Below are 20,499 nucleotides of genomic sequence, written 5' to 3' on the forward strand. Positions count from 1 at the left end.
ACACCCTGGGGACACCTCGGGATGGTTGGGGACACCCTGGGGACACCCTGGGGACACCCTGGGGACCACCCTGGGGACACCTTGGGATGGTTGGGGACTCCCTGGGACCACCCTGGGACCACCTTGGGGACACCTTGGGATGGCTGGGGACACCTTGGGGACACCCTGGGTCCCCCCTGGATGTCAGGGTCCGCTCTGGGGGGTCTCCAATAAAGCTGCTGGTTTGGGGGCTCCTGGTCATGGTGGTTTCCTGGGGGGGACCCCAAGTGACAGTGACACCCCCAGTGCCCCCCAATTTCCCCCCATTGATGGGCGGGGCATGAAAGGGGGTGGGGGTTCTTTAAATGAAGGGGTGGAGTCTCTGACATGGGCGGGGCATCAGCCCATGTATGGGCAAGGCTTTGTGAAGTGGGCGTGGCCTCACTCGCTGTGGGCGTGGCTTTCTCTTAGGGCAGACTTCACTGCGTGGGTGGGCATGACCACACCTCAGAGTGGGCGTGTCCTCACCTCGCGGTGGGCGTGGTTCCATAAATATGGGTTTTCCCCAGCGGTGGGCGTGGTTTCAATAAAGATGGGCTTTTACCCCCTCAGTGTGGGCGTGGCCTTCCCTGAGGGTGGGCGTGGTTTCTCCTCAGGGCAGAAAATTTGCCCTCAGGTGGGCGTGGTCTCCATAAAGACAGGCTCCTCTGCTCACTGTGTGGGCGTGCCCTTCCCTCACGGTGGGCGTGGTCTCAATAAAGCGGGCCTTTCCCTCTCAATGTGGGCGTGCCCTCCCCTCACAGTGGGCGTGCCTTCCCCTCAGTGTGGGTGTGCCCTCCTCAGTGTGGGCGTGCCCTCCCCTCACGGTGTGGGCGCGTCCCTGCCGCGCCTGCGCTCCCCCCGCGCCCTCCCCGCCGCGCCGGGATGCGGCACCCGCCGTCCCCTCTCCCTCCCCTCGCCCCCTCCTCCTATCGCGACTCTCGCCCCCTCCTCCCGTCGCGACTCTCGCCATGGGCTGGCAAGCCGAGCGCGACAAAGTGGTGATCAACGTCGGCGGCGTCCGCCATGAGACCTACCGCAGCACCCTGCAGACGCTGCCCGGCACACGCCTGGCCGGCCTGGCCGAACCGGGCGCCGCCGCCCGCTTCGACTACGATGCCGGCAACGGCGAATTCTTCTTCGACCGCCACCCGGCCGTGTTCGCCTACGTGCTCAACTATTACCGCACCGGCAAGCTGCACTGCCCGGCCGATGTGTGCGGGCCGCTCTTCGAGGAGGAGCTCGCCTTCTGGGGCATCGACGAGACGGACGTGGAGGCTTGCTGCTGGATGAATTACCGGCAGCACCGCGATGCCGAGGAGGCCCTGGACAGCTTCGAGAGCCCCGAGGGGCCCGGGCCGCCCGAACCGGCCGAGCCCAAGCGGCTGTGCCTGGAGGAGGGCCGGCAGGCCAGCTGGTGGCGCCGCTGGCGGCCCAAGCTCTGGGCGCTCTTCGAGGATCCCTACTCGTCCAGGATGGCCAGGGTGAGGTTTAGAGGGGATGTGAGGGGGGTTAGGGGGTTTTTGAGGTGGTTTTGAGGGGTTTAGGGCAGGCCTGAAGGGATCTTGGGGGTTTTAAGGGGGTTCTAGAGGGGCTTAGAGCAGCCCTCAAGGGGTCTTGGGGCCTGTGAGGGGGCTCTAGAGGGGTTTCGGGCATTTCTGAGGGGGTTTAGTGAGGTTTAGAGCAGCCCTAAAGGGATCTTGGGGGCTCTAAAGGGTCTCTAGAAAGGTTTAGGGCATTTCTGAGGGGGCTTAGAGGGGGTAGGATGTTTCTGAGGGTGTTTAGGGCAGCCCTGAAGGGGTCTTGGGGGCTTTAAGGGGGCTCTAGAGGAGTTTAAGGCATTTCTCGGGGGGTTTGGAGGGGTTTAGAGCAGCCCTGGAGGGGTTTAGGGCATTTCTGAGGGGGTTTGGAGGGGTTTAGTGTGGCCCTGAATGGGTTTTGGGGGCTGTGGAGGGGCTTAAGTGGGATCTAGAGGGGTTTAGGGCATTTCTGAGGGGGTTTAGAGGTGCTCTAGAGGGGTTTAGAGCATTTCCGAGGGGGTTCAGAGGGGCTCGAGGGGTTCAGTGCAGATCTGAAGGGGTTTTGTGCGTTTCTAAAGGGGTTTGGGGGGCTCTAGAGGGATTTAGGGCAGCTCTGAAGGGGTTTAGGGCATTTCTGAGGGGGTTTAGAGGGGTTTAGAGCAGCCCTGAAGGGGACTTGGGGGCTGTGAGGGGGTTCTAGAGAGGTTTAGGGCATTTCTGAGGGGGTTTAGAGGCATTTAGTGCAATCCTGAAAGGGTCTTGGAGGCTTTAAGAGGTCTCTAGAGCGGTTTAAGGCATTGCTGAAGGGGTTTAGAGGTGTTTAAAGCAGCCCTGAAGAGATCTTTGGGGCTTTAGAGGGCTCCAGAGGAGTTTAGGGCAGCTCTGAGAGGGTTTGGGGGCCTTTAGGGGGATTTAGAGCAGTGCTGAAAGGGTCTTGAAGGCTTTAAGGGGGCTCTGGAGGGGCTTAGGGCAGATCTGAAGGGGTTTAGGGCATTTCTGAGGGGGTTTAGAGGGGCTTAGGGCAGATCTGAAGGGGTTTAGGGCATTTCTCAGGGGGTTTATAGAGGTTTAGGGCAGATCTGAAGGGTCTTGGAGGCTTTAAGAAGGCTCTAGAGGGATTTAGAGCAGATCTGAAGAGGTTTAGGGCATTTCTAAGGGGGTTTGGGGGGCTCTAAAGGGGTTTAGGGCAGTCCTGAAAGGGTTTAGAGCATTCTGAGGGGGTTTAGAGGGGACTTAGAGGGGTTTAGAGCAGCCCTGAAAGGATCTTGGAGGCCTTAAGGAAGTTCTAGAGGGGTTTGGGGCATTTCTGAGCGGGTTTGGGGGGCTTTAGAGGGATTTAGAGCATCTCTGAAGGGGTTTAGGGCATTTCTGAGGGGGTTTAGAGGTGCCCTAGAGGGGTTTAGGGCATTTCTGAGGGGTTTTGGGCACCTCTGAGGGGATCCTGAGGGGTTGTGAAGGGGTTTAGGGTGCTCTAGAGGGGTTTAAGGCCCCTCTGAGAGGATTTAGGGGGGGCTCCAAAGAGGTTTAGCAAGGTCGGGATGAGCTCCAGAGGAGTTAAGGACATTTCTGAGGGGGTTTAGGGGATCTCTGAGGGGATTTGGGGCATTTCTGGGGGGATTTGAGGGTGTTCAAAGGTGACTGATGAGTTTTAGGGGGGCTGTGAGGGGGTTTAGAGGTGTTTGAGGAGAAATCTGAGGGGGTTTAGGACAATTAGAAGGTTTTAGGAGGAATTTTAAGTGAATTAAAGTGAATTGTGAGGGATTTTCTGCATCTTTGAAGGGGTTTAGGGCATCTTCGAAGGGTTTTAAGAGGGATGTGAGGGGTTTAGGGCATTTCTGAGAGTGTTAGGGGTGCTCTGAGGTGATTTTGGGGGTGAAATGTGAATTTAAGGGGGCTCTGAGAGGGGTTTGGGGCATCTCTGAGGGGGTTTAGGGGGGTCCTGAGGTGGTTTAGGACATTCCAGAGGGGAATCAGGGATGTCTGAGGGAGTTAAGGACGTCCCTGAGGGACTTTTGGGGGTGTTAAAGTGAATTTGAGGGCATCTCTGAGGGGGTTAAAGGGGTTTTGTGGGTCTGCAGTGGGAATCTCTCCGGTTTTGGGGGGCTCTGAGGGGGTTTAGGGGCATTTTTGAGGGGATTAAGGGAATTTTGTAGGTCTGCAATGGGAATCTCTCAGGTTTTGGGGGGCTCTGAGGGGGTTTAGGGCATTTTTGAGGGGGTTTAGGGGGTCTCTGAGGGGATTTTGGGGGGGTCTGTGAGGATTTTAAGGGATTTTTTGAGGGGATTTAGGGGGTCTCTAATGGGGTCTGAGGGGGTTTTGGGGTCTGTGAGGGAATTCGGGGGTCTCTGAGTGGATTTTGGGGTCTGTGAGGAGTTTTGGGGGAATTTTGAGGAGTTTTGGGGGGATTTTGAGGAGGTTTGGGCGTCTGTGAGGAGGCTTAGGGGTTTTTGGGGGTCTCCGAGTGAGTTTTGGGGGTCTCTGAGGGGTTTTGGGGGTTTTGTGAGGAGATTTTGGGCTCTCTGGGGAGTTTTGGGGTCCGTGAGGAGGTTTTGGGGTCTCTGAGGGGTTTTGGGGTCCGTGAGAGAATCCGGGGCTCTGTTGAGGAGATTTTGGGGGCTCGGGGGGATTTTGGGGGGGCTCTGAGCTGATTTAGGGGTGCTTTGAGTGCATTTGGGGGGGCTTTGAGGTGCCGGGGGGTGCTCAGGAGCACCGCAGAAATATTGTGGGGGGGTGGTGGCTTTGAGGGGGGACCCTGAGGGGACTTTGGGGGTGGCTTTGAGGGGACCCTGAGGGGACTTTGGGGGTGGCTTTGAGGGGACACCGGACACACGGGGTGGGAGGGGGACACGGAATTGGGGGTGATGGGAGGACACGAGGACGCGCTGGGGGGGGGGGGGGGGGGGGGGGGGATCCCGATTTTCTCTGCGTGTCCCCCCGTCAATGTCCCCCCCTCAGTGTCCCCCCCCAATGCCCCCCCCCTGTCCCCCCCTCAGTGTCCCCCCCTCAGTGTCCCCGCTGTCCCCCCCCCCGCAGCCGCTGGCCCCGATCCTGCCGCAGCGGGGCCGGGGGGGGGGGGGCGGGGGGGGGAGCGGGACCGCACTGCGGTGCCCCCTCCCCCCCCCCTCGGCCTGTCCTACATCCCCTCCCCCCCCCCCCCGGGCCCCCCCTCCCCTCCCCCACCGTGTCACCCCCCCCCCCCCCCCCATCCGCGTGTGGCCTAAATCGCCCCCCCCCCCCCACCTTGGCCTAGATCCCAACGCCCCTCTCCGTGTCCCTTGTGTCCCCCCGAACCCCCCCGAAATGTCCCCCCCACAACCTGGCCTAGATCCCATCCCCCCACCCTCCGTGTCCCCTGTGTCCCCCCCGAACCCCTCCCCCAAATGTCCCCAATTCCCCCCCCCAACCTGGCCTAGATCCCATCCCCCCTGTGTCCCTTGTGTCCCCCCAGATGTCCCCAATTCCCCCCCCCGCTGTCCCTTGTGTCCCCCCAGATGTCCCCAATTCCCCCCCCACTGTCCCTTGTGTCCCCTGTGTCCCCCCCCGTGTCCCCAACCCTCTGTAGCCCCCCCAAAATGTCCCCGACCCCTCCGTGTCCCCTGTGTCCCCCCCACGTGTCCCCAAATATCCTCCCTGCCCCCCCCCCCGATATGGCCTAAATATTGTCCTGCTCCCCCAGTTCGTGTCCCCAAACGCCCCCTGTGTCCCCCCCCAAATGTCCCCAAACCCCCTCTGTCCCCCATGTCCCCCCCACAGTGTCCCCAAATCTGTGTGGCCCCCCACCAAAATGTCCCCAACCCTCTGTAGCCCCCCCCCAAAATGTCCCCAACCCCTCTATGTCCCCTGTGCCCCCCCTCATGTCCCCAACCCTCTGTAACCCCCCAAAAATGTCCCCAAACCTCCCCCCCCCCAATTTGTGCCCCCCCCAAAATGTCCCCAACCCCCCCCCCCCATCCCCCCGTGTGCCCCCATCCTCATTATATTGGGGGGGGTCAGTCTGGGGGTTCAGGGCATTTTGGGGGGGTTCAGGGCATTTTTGGGGGGGTCAGTGATTTGGGGGGGTCAATCTGGGGGTTCAGGGCATTTTTTGGGGGGTCGATGATTTGGGGGGGTTTCAGGGCATTTTTGGGGGGGTCAGTCTGGGGGCTCAAAGCATTTTGGGGGTGTCAGTGATTTGGGGGGGTCAATCTTGGGGTTCAGGGCATTTTGAGGGGTCAGTCTGGGGGTTCAGAGCATTTTGGGGGGCTTCAGGGCATTTTTGGGGGTGTCAATGATTTGTGGGGGGGGTCAAGAACCAGGACATCTTCATGCTCCCCTCATGAATATTTTAATTTTTTGGGGTGTCAGTGATTTGGGGGGGTCAGAACTCAAACAGAGGAGCCCCCCATGAATATTTGGGGGGGGGTCCGTGATTTGGGGGGAGTCAGTCTGGGGGTTCAGAGTGTTTTGGGGGGAATCAGTGATTTGGGGGGGTCAGAACTCACCTGAGCCCCACCATGAATATTTGGGGGTGGCAGTGATTTGAGGGGGTCAGTCTGGGGGTTCAGGGCATTTTGGGGGTGTCAGTGATTTGGGGGGGCCAGAACTCAAACAAAGGAGCCCCCCATGAATATTTGGGGGGTGTCAGTGATTTGGGGGGGCCAGAACTCAAACAAAGGAGCCCCCCATGAATATTTGGGGGGTGTCAGTGATTTGGGGGGGCCAGAACTCAAACAAAGGAGCCCCCCATGAATATTTGGGGGGGGGTCAGTCTGGGGGTTCAGGGCATTTTGGGGGTGTCAGTGATTTGGGGGAGACAAAACTTGGACATCAATCAAGTGCTTTGGTGAGGAGGTGATGTCATTGATTTTGGGGTGCTCAAAAACCCCAATCTGCCCCCATCCCCCCTCACCCACGGGATCTTTTTGGGGGTTCGCCACCCCCCCCTCACCTGAACCCCCCCCCACCCCAGTACGTGGCCTTCGCCTCGCTCTTCTTCATCCTCATCTCCATCACCACCTTCTGCCTGGAGACGCACGAGGCCTTCAACCGCGTCATCAACAAGACGGAGACGGTGACCACGGGCAACGAGACGGGCACGCAGGTGGCCGTGGAGGTGGAGACCGAGCCCTTCCTCACCTACGTGGAGGGGCTGTGCGTGGTGTGGTTCACCTTCGAGTTCCTCATGCGCGTCAGCTTCTGCCCGGACAAGCGCGACTTCATCAAGAGCAGCCTCAACATCATCGACTTCGTGGCCATCCTGCCCTTCTACCTGGAGGTGGGGCTCCGGGGCCTGTCCTCCAAGGCGGCCAAGGACGTGCTGGGCTTCCTGCGCGTCGTGCGCTTCGTGCGCATCCTCAGGATCTTCAAGCTGACGCGGCACTTCGTGGGGCTGCGCGTGCTGGGCCACACGCTGCGCGCCAGCACCAACGAGTTCCTGCTGCTCGTCATCTTCCTCGCCCTGGGCGTGCTCATCTTCGCCACCATGATCTACTACGCCGAGCGCATCGGCGCCGACCCCGACGACGTCACCGGCTCGCGGCACACCTACTTCAAGAACATCCCCATCGGCTTCTGGTGGGCCGTGGTGACCATGACCACGCTGGGCTACGGGGACATGTACCCCATGACGTGGTCGGGCATGCTGGTGGGTGTTGGCACCTTGGTGTTGAGTTTCTACGGTCCCGCGTTGTCACAGCCGCGTTTCTGAGTGTCACCTCCTCGGTGACGCTTCTCGGGGGCAGTTCCTCACAGTTCTTCGTTTGGGGGTCTCTGAGGTGCTGGGGGGGCGGGTCCAGAACACCACAGAAATATTCTGGGGGGGTGGCTTTGAGAGGGGACACACTGGGGACACTGTGGGGACCCTGAGGGGACTTTCGGGGTGGCTTTGAGGGGACCCTGAGGGGACTTTGGGGGTGGCTTTGAGGGGGCCCTCAGCTGCAGCCTATCAAAAACAAGCAGGGCTTATCAGGGCAAGGCCTGTACACAGATATTCAAATACAATACACATATTTTACTAACACTCCTACTATATTGCTCATCAGGGCAAGGCCTACACACAGATATTCAATGTACAGATATTCAATATACAGATATTCAAATACAATGCACATATTTTAATTACACTCCTACTATATTGCTCATCAGGGCAAGGCCTATACACAGATATTCAATATACAGATATTCGATGTACAGATATTCAAATACAATACGCATATTTTATTAAGACTCCTATTATATTGCTTATCAGGGCCAGGCCTATACACAGATATTCAATGTACAGATATTCAATACACAGATATTCAATATACAGATATTCAATACACAGATATTCAATGTACAATACACATATTTTACTAACACTCCTACTCTATTGCTTATCAGGGCAAGGCCTACACACAGATATTCAAATACAATACACATACTTTACTAAGACCCCTACTATATTGCTAATCAGGGCAAGGCCTATATACAGATATTCAATATACAGATATTCAATATACAGATATTCAATACACAGATATTCAAGTGCAATACTCATATTTTACTAACACTCCTACTGTATTGCTTATCAGGGCCAGGTCTGTATACAGATATTTTATATACAGATATTCAATATACAGATATTCAAATACAATACTCATATTTTACTAACATTCCTACTGTATTGCTTATCAGGGCCAGGCCTATACACAGATATTCAATGTACAGATATTCAATGTACAGATATTCAATGTACAGATATTCAATATACAGATATTCAACGTACAATACACATATTTTACTAAGACCCCTACTATATTGCTAATCAGGGCAAGGCCTACACACAGATATTCAATATACAGATATTCAATGTACAGATATTCAACACGCAGATATTCAAATACAATACTCATATTTTACTAACACTCCTACTATATTGCTTATCAGGGCAAGGCCTATACACAGATATTCAATATCCAGATATTCAACGTACAATACACATATTTTACTCACACTCCTACTATATTCTTATCAGGGCAAGGCCTATACACAGATATTCAATATCCAGATATTCAATGTACAGATATTCAATATCCAGATATTCAAATACAATACACATATTTTACTAACACTCCTACTCTATTGCTTATCAGGGCAAGGCCTACACACAGATATTCAATATCCAGATATTCAATGTACAGATATTCAATATCCAGATATTCAAATACAATACACATATTTTACTAACACTCCTACTCTATTGCTTATCAGGGCAAGGCCTACACACAGATATTCAATATACAGATATTCAGTGTACAGATATTCAGTACACAGATATTCAATGTACAGATATTCAATACACAGATATTCAATATACAATACTCATATTTTACTAACACTCCTACTGTATTGCTTATCAGGGCAAGGCCTATATACAGATATTTAATGTACAGATATTCAATACACAGATATTCAATGTACAGATATTCAATGTACAGATATTCAATGTACAGATATTCAATATACAGATATTCAATGTACAGATATTCAACACGCAGATATTCAATGTACAATACTCATATTTTACTCACACTCCTGCTATATTGCTTATCAGGGCAAGGCCTATACACAGATATTCAATACACAGCTATTCAATGTACAGATATTCAATGTACAGATATTCAATGTACAGATATTCAATACACAGATATTCAATATACAGATATTCAATACACAGATATTCAGTGTACAGATATTCAATGTACAGATATTCAGTGTACAGATATTCAATACACAGATATTCAATGTACAGATATTCAACACGCAGGTATTCGAGTACAATACTCATATTTTACTCCCGCCCTACTCCAGGTGGGCGCCCTGTGCGCGCTGGCCGGCGTGCTCACCATCGCCATGCCCGTGCCCGTCATCGTCAACAACTTTGGCATGTACTACTCGCTGGCCATGGCCAAGCAGAAGCTGCCCAAGAAGAAGAACAAGCACATCCCCCGGCCGCCCCAGCCCGGCTCTCCCGGCTACGGCTCGCCGGGCTCGGGCCCCAACGCCCCCGGCAGCCCCCGGGGCGCGCGGCGCCCGCCGGCCTGCCCGCTGGCCCAGGAGGAGGTGGTGGAGATCAACCGCGCCGGTGAGCGGCAGCCCCGAAAACTGGGGGGTCTGGGGTGGGTTTGGGGGGTTTGGGGCGGGGGTTTGGGGGGGTCTCGCTATGGTTTGGGGTGGGATTAGTGGGGTTTGGGGAGTTTGGTGAGGATCTTAGTAGGGTTTGGGGTGGGTTTGGGGGGGTCTTGGTAGGGTTTGGGGTGGGATTAGTGGGGTTTGGGGAGGTTTGGTGGGGTTTGGGGGGGTCTTGGTAGGGTTTGGGGTGGGTTTGGGGTGGGATTAGTGGGGTTTGGGTGGTCTTGGTAAGGTTTGGGGGGAGTTGAAAGAGTTTGGGGTGGGTTTGGTGGGGTTTGAGGTGGGTTTGGGGAGGTTTGGTGGGGTTTGAGGTGGGTTTGGGGGGGTTTGGTGGGGTTTGGAGGATCTTAGTGGGGTTTGAGGTGGGTTTGGGGAGGTTTGGGGGGGTCTTGGTAGGGTTTGGGGTGGGTTAGGGGTGGAATTAGTGGGGTTTGGAGTGGGTTTGGGGAGGTTTGGGGTGGGTTTGGCAGGGTTTGAGGTGGGTTTGAGGTGGGTTTGGGATGGTTGATGGGGTTTGGGATGGGTTTGGTGGGGTTTGGGGAGGTTTGAGGTGGGTTTGATGGGGTTTGAGGTGGGTTTGGGGTGGAATTGGTGGGGTTTGGTGGGGTTTGAGGTGGGTTTGGAGGAGGTTGGTGAGGTTTGAGGTGGTCTGGGGAGGTTTGGTGGGGTTTGGGGGGTCTTGGTAGGGTTTGTGTGGGTTTGGTGGGGTTTGGGGTGGGTTTGGGGTGTCTTGGTAGGGTTTGGGCTGGGATAAGTGGGGTTTGGGGGAGGTTGATGGGGTTTGGGGTGGGATTAGTGGGGTTTGGGGGGTCTTGGTAGGGTTTGGGGTGGGACTGTGGGCTTTGGGGTGGGATTAGTGAGGTTTAGGGGGTCTTGGTAGGGTTTGGAGGAGTTTTAAAGGAGTTTTGGACAGGTTTGGGAAGCATTGGTGGGGTTTGGTGGGATTTGGGTGGGGTTTGGTGGAGTTTGGGGAGTTTTGGAGGGGTTTGGGTAGTCTTGGTAGGGTTTGCAGTGGGTTTGGTGGGGTTTGGGGTGGGATTAGTGGGGTTTTGGGGGTCTTGGTGGGGTTTGGGGGGTGTCGGTAGAGTTTGAAGGGGTTTGGGATAGGTTTGGGGTGGAATTGGGGAATTTGGGGTGGGATTGGTGGGGTTTGGTGGGGTTAGGGGTGGCTTGGGGGTCTTGGTAGGGTTTGGAGTAGGATTAGTGGGGTTTGGGGGAGTTTGAGAGAGGTTGATGGAGTTTGGGGTGGGATTAGTGGGGTTTACGGGGGGTTGATAGAGTTTGGAGGGGCTGGGGGGGAATTTGGAATATTTCTGAGAGGTTGGTGCAGTTTCAGGGTGTCCCCCCCCAACTCCCCATCCCCCCCATTTCTCCAGAATCCCATCCCAATTTCGGGGTTCCCCCTTTCAGAATCCCATCCCAGTTTCGGGGTGTCCCCCACAATTCCCTGTCTCCCCATTTTCCAGAGTCCCGTCCCAACGGGGGGGGTTCCCATTTCCCATCCCAATTTCAGTGTCCCCATCCCAGTTTCGGGGTGTCCCCCCCCAGTTCTGTGCCCCCCAATTTTTCCAAAGTCCCACCCCAATTTCGGGGTGTCGCCCCCCAGTTCCTGGCTGTCCCCATCACAATTTTGGGGTCCCCATTTTGCAGAGTCCCGTCCCAACGGCGAGGCGGGCCGGGCGGCGCTGGCGCAGGAGGATTGTCCCCCCCATTTCCCACCCCAATTTTGGGGTGTCCTCATCCCAATGTTGAGGTTCCCATCCCAATTTCGGGGTTCCCATCCCAATGCTGGGGTTCCCATCCCAATTTCAGGGTTCCCATCCCAACGTTGAGGTTCCCATCCCAATGTTGGGGTTCCCATCCCAATGTTGGGGTTCCCATCCCAATGTTGAGGTTCCCATCCCAATGTTGGGGTTCCCACCCCAACGTTGGGGTTCCCACCCCAATTTCGGGGTGTCCCCCATTTTGCAGAGTCCCGTCCCAACGGCGAGGCGGGCCGGGCGGCGCTGGCGCAGGAGGATTGTCCCCCCATCGACCACGACCAGCCGCTGTCCCCCGAGGAGCGCGGCCTGGGGCCCCCCCAAAACGCCCCCGGGGCTGGGGGGGGTCCCGGGGGGGGCCGCGAGCGCTGCGGGCGGGACCGAGCGTGCTTCCTGCTGGGCCCCGACTATGCCCCGCCCCCCGAGGGACCCCTGCGCAAAGGTGGGTGAGGGGAGGCACCTGGGTACCCCAAAATCTGCCCAGGGTACCCCAAATACAGGGGGTACCAAAACCCCCCCCCGAGGGACCCCTGCGCAAAGGTGGGTGAGGGGAGACACCTGGGTACCCCAAAATCTGCCCAGGGTACCCCAAAACTGCCCAGGGTACCCCAAAATCCTGGGGGTAATGATAAATCCCCCAGGGTACCCCAAAATCCTGGGAGTACCAAACTTCCCCCCCCGAGGGACCCCTGCACAAAGGTGGGTGAGCACAGACCCCCGGGTACCCCAAAAACACCCCAGGTACCCCAAAAACTGCCCTGGGGACCCCAAAAACTTCCCAGGGTACCCCAAAATCCTGGGGGTAATGATAAACCACCCCTGAGGGACCCCTGCGCAGAGGTGGGTGAGCAGGGACACCTGGGTACCCCAAAAACTGCCCAGGGTACCTCAAAATTTTCCCAGGGTACCCCAAAATCGCCCCGGGCACTCCCCTATCTTGGGAGTACCAAAAACCCCATCCTGGGCACCCCAAAATCTCCCTCGAGCACCCCAAAATCCTGGGGGTACCAAAAACTCCATCTCAGGGTACCCCCATATCTTGGGGATGATGATAAACCTCCCAGGGTACCCCAAAATCTCCCTCGGGCACCCCAAAATCCTGGGGGTAATGATAAACCCCCATCCTCGGCACCCCCAAATCCTGGGGGTACCAAAAACCCCATCTTGGGGTACCCCCATATCTTGGGGATGATGATAAACCTCCCAGGGTACCCCAAAATCTGCCTCGGGTACCTCTAAACCTACCTACCCCGGGCACCCCCATATCTTGGGGGTACCAAAATCCCCCTCCGAGGGACCCCAAAATCTCCCTCGGGCACCCCAAAATCCTGGGGGTAATGATAAACCTCCCAGGGTACCCCAAAATCTGCCCAGAGCACTCCAAAATCACCCTCGGGCACCTCCATATCTTGGGGGTACCAAACCCCCCCCCCCCCCCGAGGGACCCCAAAATCTGCCTCAGGTACCCCAAAACCCACCCTGGGTACCCCAAAATCTGCCTCGGGCTCCCCAAAACCCCTCCCAGGCACCCCCAAATCCTGGGGGTACCAAAAACCCCATCCTGGGCACCCCAAAATTCTGGAGGTACCAATTTTGCCCCCCCCTCCCCGGGCACCCCCATATTTTGGGGGTCCCCAAACCCCCTCATTTCCTCCTTGGGGTACCCCAAAACCTTCCGGGGGGGGGTCCCCAAATCCTCCCTCCCCCTTCCTGCTTGTGCCTCCCAGCCCAGCCCTGCCCCAAACTGGTCCAAACTGGGGGGGCCGAGCTTGCACAGCCCCCCCAAACTGGGCAAACTGGGACAACTGGGGGGAACTGGGGGGGCCGAGCTTGCACAGCCCCCCCAAGCTGGGAGAACTGGGCCATACTGGTCCAAACTGGGGGGCCGAGCTTGCACAGCCGCCCCAAACTGGTCCAAACTGGACAAACTGTGGGGGCAGAGCTTGCACAGCCCCCCCATACTGGTCCAAACTGGTCCAAACTGGGGGCCCGAGCTTGCACAGACCCCCCGGCGCTGGGGGGCTCTGGGTGTCCCTTGCACACGCGCGTGCAAGGGGCGGGGCTGCCTGCGGGCTCCGCCCATGCCCAGGGGGGCGGGGGGGGGGGGTCCCTGTCCCTTTTAGGGGGTCCCTGTCCCTATAGGGGGTCCCTGTCCCTTTTAGGGGGTCCCTGTCCCTATTTAGGGGTCCCTGTCCCCATAGAGGGTCCCTGTCCCTATTTGGAGGTCCCTGTCCCTTTTAGGGTGTCCCTGTCCCCATGGGGGGGGGGGTCCCGGTCATTTTTAGGGGGTCCCTGTCCCCATAGGGGGGTCCTTGTCGCTTTTAGGGTGTCCCTGTCCCCATAGGGGGGGTCCCTGTCCCTGTCCCTTTAGGGGGTCCCTGTCCCTTTAGGGGGTCCCTGTCCCTATCCCCTTTAGGATGTCCCTGTCCCCATAGGGGGGTCCCTCCCAGGGTGTCCCTGTCCCTTTAGAGGGGTCCTCCCGGGGTGTCCCTGTCCCTTTAGGGTGTCCCTGTCCCTTTAGGGGGGTCCCTCCCGGGGTGACCCCTCCCCTCTCCCCTTCTGTCCCCAGCGCTCGTCACCGCCTGAGACCCCCGACGTTGCCGCAGGTCAGCCGGGAGGGGACACCCTCACCCTGGCCACGCCCCCCGCGCATAACCCCGCCCCCTCCGCGGGTTTGGCCCCGCCCACTTCGCACCGCTGCGCATGCGCAATCCCTATCCCCGCACCGCGGCGCTGCTTCACCGGAGGATGGGGGAGGGGCGGCACCTGGGACCCCCCCCCAAAAATACCCGGGGACCCCAAAAATACCTGGGCACCCTCAAAACCACACCTGGGGACCCCAAAAAAACACGCCTGGGGACCCCAAAATACACGTGAGGACCACAAAACCACACCTGGGCTCCCCATAAAACACCTGGGGACCCCAAAAATACCCAGAAACCCCAAAAACCAGCTTGAAACCCCCAAAAACCACCTGGGAACCCCAAAAACCACCTGAAGACCCTCCTGGTCTTTTTGGGGAGCACCCCCCTCAGCCTCCTCAGTCTCCCCCGGGGATCCCCAAATTTTGGGGAGGGGGCCCCAACTCCTATGGGGGGTCCCCAAATTTGCAGGGAGGTCCTAAACTGGAGGGGCTCCCCCTCCCCATAATGGGGTCCCCAATTTTTAGGGGGGGGGGTCCCAAATCTTCGGGGGGTCCTCAGTTTTTGGGGAGGTCCCTACTCTTGGGGGGTCCCCAATTTTTGGGGTGTTCCCCATTTCCTGAGGGGAGGGGGTCCCAAATCTTTGGAGGGTCCCCAATTTTTAGAGGGGGGTCCCAATCATTCGGGGGGTTCCAGTTCTTTGAGGGGGTTCCCAATTTTTGGGGGCGTCCCAATTTCCTGGGGGGAGGGGTCCCAAATTTTTGGGGGGTCTCCAACTTTTAGGTGGGGTCCCCATTTCCTGGGGGGAGGGGTCCCAGTTCTTGGGGTGATCCCAAATTCTTTGGGGGAGGTCCCCAATTTTTTTGGGGGGGGGAGTTCCTAAACACCTTGGGGAGGGGGGGATTGGGGGGTCCTGTCCAGTCTTGGGGGGGCCCCAAATTTTTGGATGGGGCTGGGGTCTCACATCCCATTTTTGGGGGGGGGTGTTTCCCAAATTTTGGGGGGATTTAGGAAATGCAAAGGGGGGAGGCTGAGGGTGTTTTGGGGATTATTTTGGGGTGCTGACTCCCAACCCCCCAATTTTTTTGTCTCCCCCCAAGGCTACGAGAAGTCGCGGAGCCTCAACAGCATCACGGGGGTGCGGGTGGCCCCCGCCGCCCCCCCCTTCAGCTCCCCCAGCCCCCCCCGGCGCCCCCGCTCCCCCATCCCCTCCATCCTCTGAGGGGGTGGCGGGGCAGCCCCTCCCCCCACCCCGCACCCCCTTTTCCTGCTCCCCTTCCCCCCCCAAAAACACAAAATGGGGAAAAAAAACTCATCAGTGGCAATGGGGGGAGGGGGCACCCCAAAATGGGGGGGGGGGTGATTCTGGGGACACCCCACCCCCTCCCCTCGAAACAGAGGGGTGCCCCCCATAGAGACTGTGAAAGGGGGTGACGAGGGGACCCCCCCGCCCCGGTGTCACCCCAAAGGCTGCACTGCACTTTCTGGACTGGGTGTCCCCCCCCAGATTTGGGGTCCCTCCAAGCTCACCCCGGTTTTGGGGGGCTTTGGATGTCCTTGTTGTTCCCCCCCACCCCCTGTGTGTCGTCCCTCCCCCTTTCCATGATCACTCAGGACTTGGGGAGCCACCCCTAAATTGGTGTCACCTCACCTCGTGTGTCCCCTCTGTGTGTCCCTGATGTCCGTCTGTCTGTCCCCTCTGTGTGTCCCCCCTTCTGGGCTCCCCACACCCCCCCAAGCAATAACTGGAGCCGCCGGACGCGCCAATGGCGGAGGACGACGGCGGCGGAGGTAGGGCCCTGCCCAGGTGTCCCCCCTGTCCCCCCTGTGGTGGCAGCGTCACCCCAAGATGGGGGGAGAAGGAGGGAAACCGGGCCCACTAGGAGTTCAGGCTGCGTTTCCATGGTAATGAGACTAGGCCTGAGCTCTACTGCGAGGCCAGGCTGAGTTTCCATGGTAATGGCACTAGGCCTGGCTCCTCACTGCAATGGCAGGCTGTGTTTCCATGGTAATGGGACTAGGCCTGAATTCTACTGTGAATCCAGGCTGCGTTTCTATGGTAACCGGACTAGGCCTGAGCTATGTTGTTAGTCCAGGCTTTGTTTCCATGGTAACAGGACTAGGCCTGTGCTCTGCTGTGAATCCAGGCTGCGTTTCCATGGTAACTGGACTAGGCCTGAGCTCTGCTGTGAACCCAAGCTGTGTTTCAATGGTAACAGGACTAGGCCTGGCTCTTCACTGCGATGGCAGGCTGCGTTTCCATGGTAACAGGACTAGGCTTGAGCCCTGCTGTGAATCCAGGCTGGGTTTCCATGGTAACGGGACTAGGCCTGAGCTCTGCTGTGAATCCAGGCTGCGTTTCCATGGTAATGGGACTAGGCCTGAGCTCTGCTGTTAGTCCAGGCTGCATTTCCATGGTAACAGAACTAGGCTAAGGCCACCCTCTGTTTCCATGGTAACAGGACTAGGCCAGCCGTGGCTGCAAGGCCAAGCTGTGTTTCCATGGTAACAAGAGCAAGCCATAGTCCTCACTACAGTTCCCAGGCTGTGTTTCCATGGTAACAGAGCTAGGCTAGGTAGTGCTGCAAGGCCAGGCTACATTTCCCTGATAACAGGACAAGGCCTGAACCTTTACAGTGAGATCAGGCTGTTTCCATGGTAACAGGAGTAGGTCAAGCCCTACTGCAAGGATAGGCTGTGTTTCCATGGTAACAGGACTAGGCCTGAGCCCTCACTGCGAGTCCAGGCTGCATTTCCATGGTAACAGGAGCAGGCCTGAGCCCCCACTGCGAGGCCAGGCTGCATTTCCATGGTAACAGGAGCAGGCCTGAGCTCTTACTGCAAGGCCAGGCTGTGTTTCCATGATAACGGGACCAGGCCTGAGTCCTCACTTTCAGCTGAGGCTGCGTTCCCATGGAAACAGGAGCAGGCCTCAGCTTTCTTGCAAGGCCAGGCTGCGTTTCCATGGTAATGGGACTAGGCCGAGCCCTCACTTTGGGCTCAGACTGTGTTTCCATGGTAACGGGACTAGGCCAGAGCCCTCACTGCAAGGCCAGGCTGCGTTTCCATGGTAACGGGAGCAGGCCAGAGCCCCCAAATCAGGCCTCGCCCCCTTTTGGGGGGGGCCGGGACCCCCCCAAACCTGTTCTCCCCCCCGGGGGGTCCCTGGGGGCGGCAGTTTGGGGGGTGGGGCCCCCCTGGGCGCCCCTCCCCCCCGACCAGCATGTCTGCATGTCCGACCCGCCGGTATTTATTGTAATATGCAAAAAAAACCCCAAACCCCCTGAATCAACCCAAACCTGCCCTCCCCTCCCCCATGGGGGGGGGGTCCCCATTTATCAGGGTCCCCCCCTCGCCCAACCCCCACTCCATCCCCTTCCCCCCCTCCCCAGCGCGGCGGGAGCCTTATGCAATGACTCCTATGCAAATGAGATGCTAATGAGGACTAATTGCTCCCTAGCCGCCCCCTCCCCCCCCCCAATTCGCTGCATGTTTTTTTGGGGTGGGGGGGCCCCCCCCTCGCCTCGAGCTTTTTTGGGGGGGAGGGGTCTCCAGCCCCTCCCCCCCCGGGCTGCGCTGTAACGAGCTCCCCCTCCCCCTTTAATTACTATTTATTAACACCTCATGAATATTCATGACCCCCCTCCCTCCCCTGGGATCGGTGCAATCCCCCCTCCCCCCCCATCTCCGGGGTTTGTTTTTTTGGGGGGGGGCGCGCCCCCCGTTTTGGGGGGGGTCTCTGACTCAGGAAGGGGGGGAGGGGCTGTGCCAAACGGGGGGGCCCCCGGGGGGGGGTGTGGGGGAGGGGCGGGGGCCCGGGTGGGGGTGGGGAGGGGGGGGAGGGGCTCAGAGCTATTTTTTCACGCGGGGAATTGAACGGCCGCGAAATAAAAAGTGACAAAAAAAAAACCAACAAAAAAGAAATAATAAATAATAAAAAAAAAAAAGTGGAAATGGCCTTAAAATGGGGGAGGGGATTTGGAGGGGGAGGGGTCTGCAGTGGGTGGCACCGCGGTGTCCCCTCCTCAATGTCCCCTCCCCGGTGGGTGGCACCGCCGTGTCCCCTCGGTGTCCCCTCTGTCCCCTCCCGTGTCCCCTCCCGTGTCCCCTCCCTTGTCCCCCATGTCCCCTCCCGTGTCCCCTCCATCCCCTTTGGGGTCCCCTCCCCTGTCCCTCCCCAGTCTCCTCAGTGTCCCTCCCTTGTCCCCTCTGATGTCCCTCTGTCCCCTCCAGTGTCCCCAGTGTCCCTTCCGTCCCCACTGTCCCCTCCCCTATCGTCTCCCTTGTCCCCTCTGTTCCTTCTGGTGTCCCCTCTGGTGTCCTCTCTGTCCCCTCCTGTGTCCCCTCCCGTGTGCCAGTGTCCCCTGTTCCCAGTGTCCCCTCCCGTGTCCCCTCCCGTGTCCCCGCCGTGTCCGTCTGTCCGGCTGCAGCAGGAATAGAAAAGCTCTTTATTGGATGGGCGGGGCTGGGACAGGGGGACACGGGGACACGGGGGGGTGACAGGGACATCATGAGGGGGACAGGGACATTGTGGGGACAAAGGGACATCATGGGGGATGACAGGGACACGGGGACATGGAGGGGCACAGGGACATTGGGGTGACCGGGCCATGGGGGGAGGTGACAGGGACATCATGGAGGGGCACGGGGACATTGTGGGGACACAGGGACATCATAGGAGGGTGACGGGGGCAGGGGGACATGGTGGGGACACAGGGACATGGGGACAGGGACATTGTGGGGGTGACAGGGACATGGGGGACTGGGGGACATTGGGGTGACACAGGGATATGGGGGGACAGGGACACATGGGGGTGACAGGGACAGAGCAGGGGAGGGGCCACGGGTGGCCCCGGTGTCACAGTCGCGGTGTGGCGATGTCACAGTGTCACCAATGTCACCGATGTCACGGTGTCACCAATGTCACCAATATCACGGTGTCACCGATGTCACGGTGTCACCGTCACTCACAGTTTCGTCTCCCCCCTCCCTCCCCCCCATTAATTAATTAATCATTAATTATTCATTAATTAAAAACATCATCAGCAGCAGTGGGCGGGGCAGGGGTGGCCTTGGGGACACGGGGACAGCGGATGGTGCCAGCCCATCCCCCACAGCGCGGGGAGGGGACAGGAGTGTCCCCAACACCCGCGCGGTGCCACCCCCGGGCTGGGGAGGGACCCTGGGGTCCTTGGGGGGGTCACAGTGTCACCCACAGGGTCACCCGCGGGGTCACAGTGTCACCCGCGGGGACGTGGTGTCACCGATGGGGTCACAGTGTCACCCAAGGGGCCCCAATGGGGTCACAGTGCCACTGATGTGGTCACAGCGTCACCCACAGGGACGCGGTGTCACCCGTGTGGTCACAGTGTCACCCGCGGGGACGTGGGGGTAGCCGTGGGGACAGGGATTGGTTGGTGTCACCCACAGGGTCACAGTGTCGCCCATGGGGTGACAGTGTCACTGATGGGGTCACAGTGTCACCCACAGTGTTGTGGTGTCACTCACAGGGTCACCTGCGGAGTCACGGCGTCACCCACAGGGACGTGGTGTCACCTTTGGGGACAGGCATTTGTTGGTGTCACCCACGGGGACGTGGTGTCACCGATGGGGTCACAGTGTCACCCAAGGGGCCCCAATGGGGTCACAGTGCCACTGATGTGGTCACAGTGTCACCCACGGGGACGTGGTGTCACCCATGGGATCACTGTCACCAATACGGTCACGGTGTCACCCACAGTGTTGTGATGTCACCCATGGGGACAGGCATTGGTTGGTGTCACCTATGGGGTCACAGTGTCACCTTTGGGGATGTGGTGCCACCTATGGGATCACAGTGTCACCCACGGGGTCACAGTGTCACCCACGGGGTCACAGTGTCACTCACGGGCCCCAGTGGGGTCACAGTGCCACCTGCAGAGATACGGTGTCACCAATACGGTCACAGTGTCACCCACAGTGTTGTGGTGTCACCCGTGGGGACAGGCATTGGTTGGTGTCACCCTCAGGGTCACAGTGTCACCAGTATGGTCACGGTGTCACCCACAGTGTTGGTGTCACCCATGGGGACAGGGACACCCCGAGCTGTCCCCTGGGGCTCTGTTGGTGGCCCTGGTGTCACCCTTGGGGACACGGCTCATGTTCGTGGTGGCACTTTGGGGACAAACGAGGGGACAAAACGTGGCCTCAGCGGGGACCTGTCCTTGTCCTCCATGGTGTCCCCATCATTGTCACCTCAGTGCCACCGACCTGTCCTTGTCCTCCTTGGTGACACTGTCCCCATCCTTATCACAGTGTCACCTCAGTGCCACCGAGCTGTCCTTGTCCTCGGTGTCACCTCCTGGGCCACAAGCACCTTGTCACCATTGTCCTCGTTGTCACTCGGTGCCACCTTGTCCTTGTCCTCCT

General features: G+C 58.2%; 1 protein-coding gene across 2 annotated transcripts; it reads left to right on the forward strand.

The window, feature by feature from the left end:
• The first annotated feature begins 989 nt into the window (after positions 1–989).
• Positions 990–15,313, forward strand: LOC131570319 (potassium voltage-gated channel subfamily C member 1-like). Of its 2 annotated transcripts, XM_058822669.1 has the most exons (5): positions 990–1,502; positions 6,487–7,161; positions 9,369–9,642; positions 11,661–11,891; positions 15,192–15,313. In XM_058822669.1, the coding sequence occupies exons 1-5, from the start codon at positions 990–992 to the stop codon at positions 15,311–15,313; spliced, it is 1,815 nt and encodes a 604-aa protein (XP_058678652.1). The 2 variants fall into 2 exon arrangements, with proteins under 2 accessions (XP_058678652.1, XP_058678653.1); XM_058822670.1 differs by lacking the exon at positions 11,661–11,891.
• Positions 15,314–20,499: the final 5,186 nt, after the last annotated feature.

This window comes from Ammospiza caudacuta, chromosome 34, assembly GCF_027887145.1.
Source record: "Ammospiza caudacuta isolate bAmmCau1 chromosome 34, bAmmCau1.pri, whole genome shotgun sequence".
Lineage (NCBI taxonomy): Eukaryota > Metazoa > Chordata > Aves > Passeriformes > Passerellidae > Ammospiza > Ammospiza caudacuta.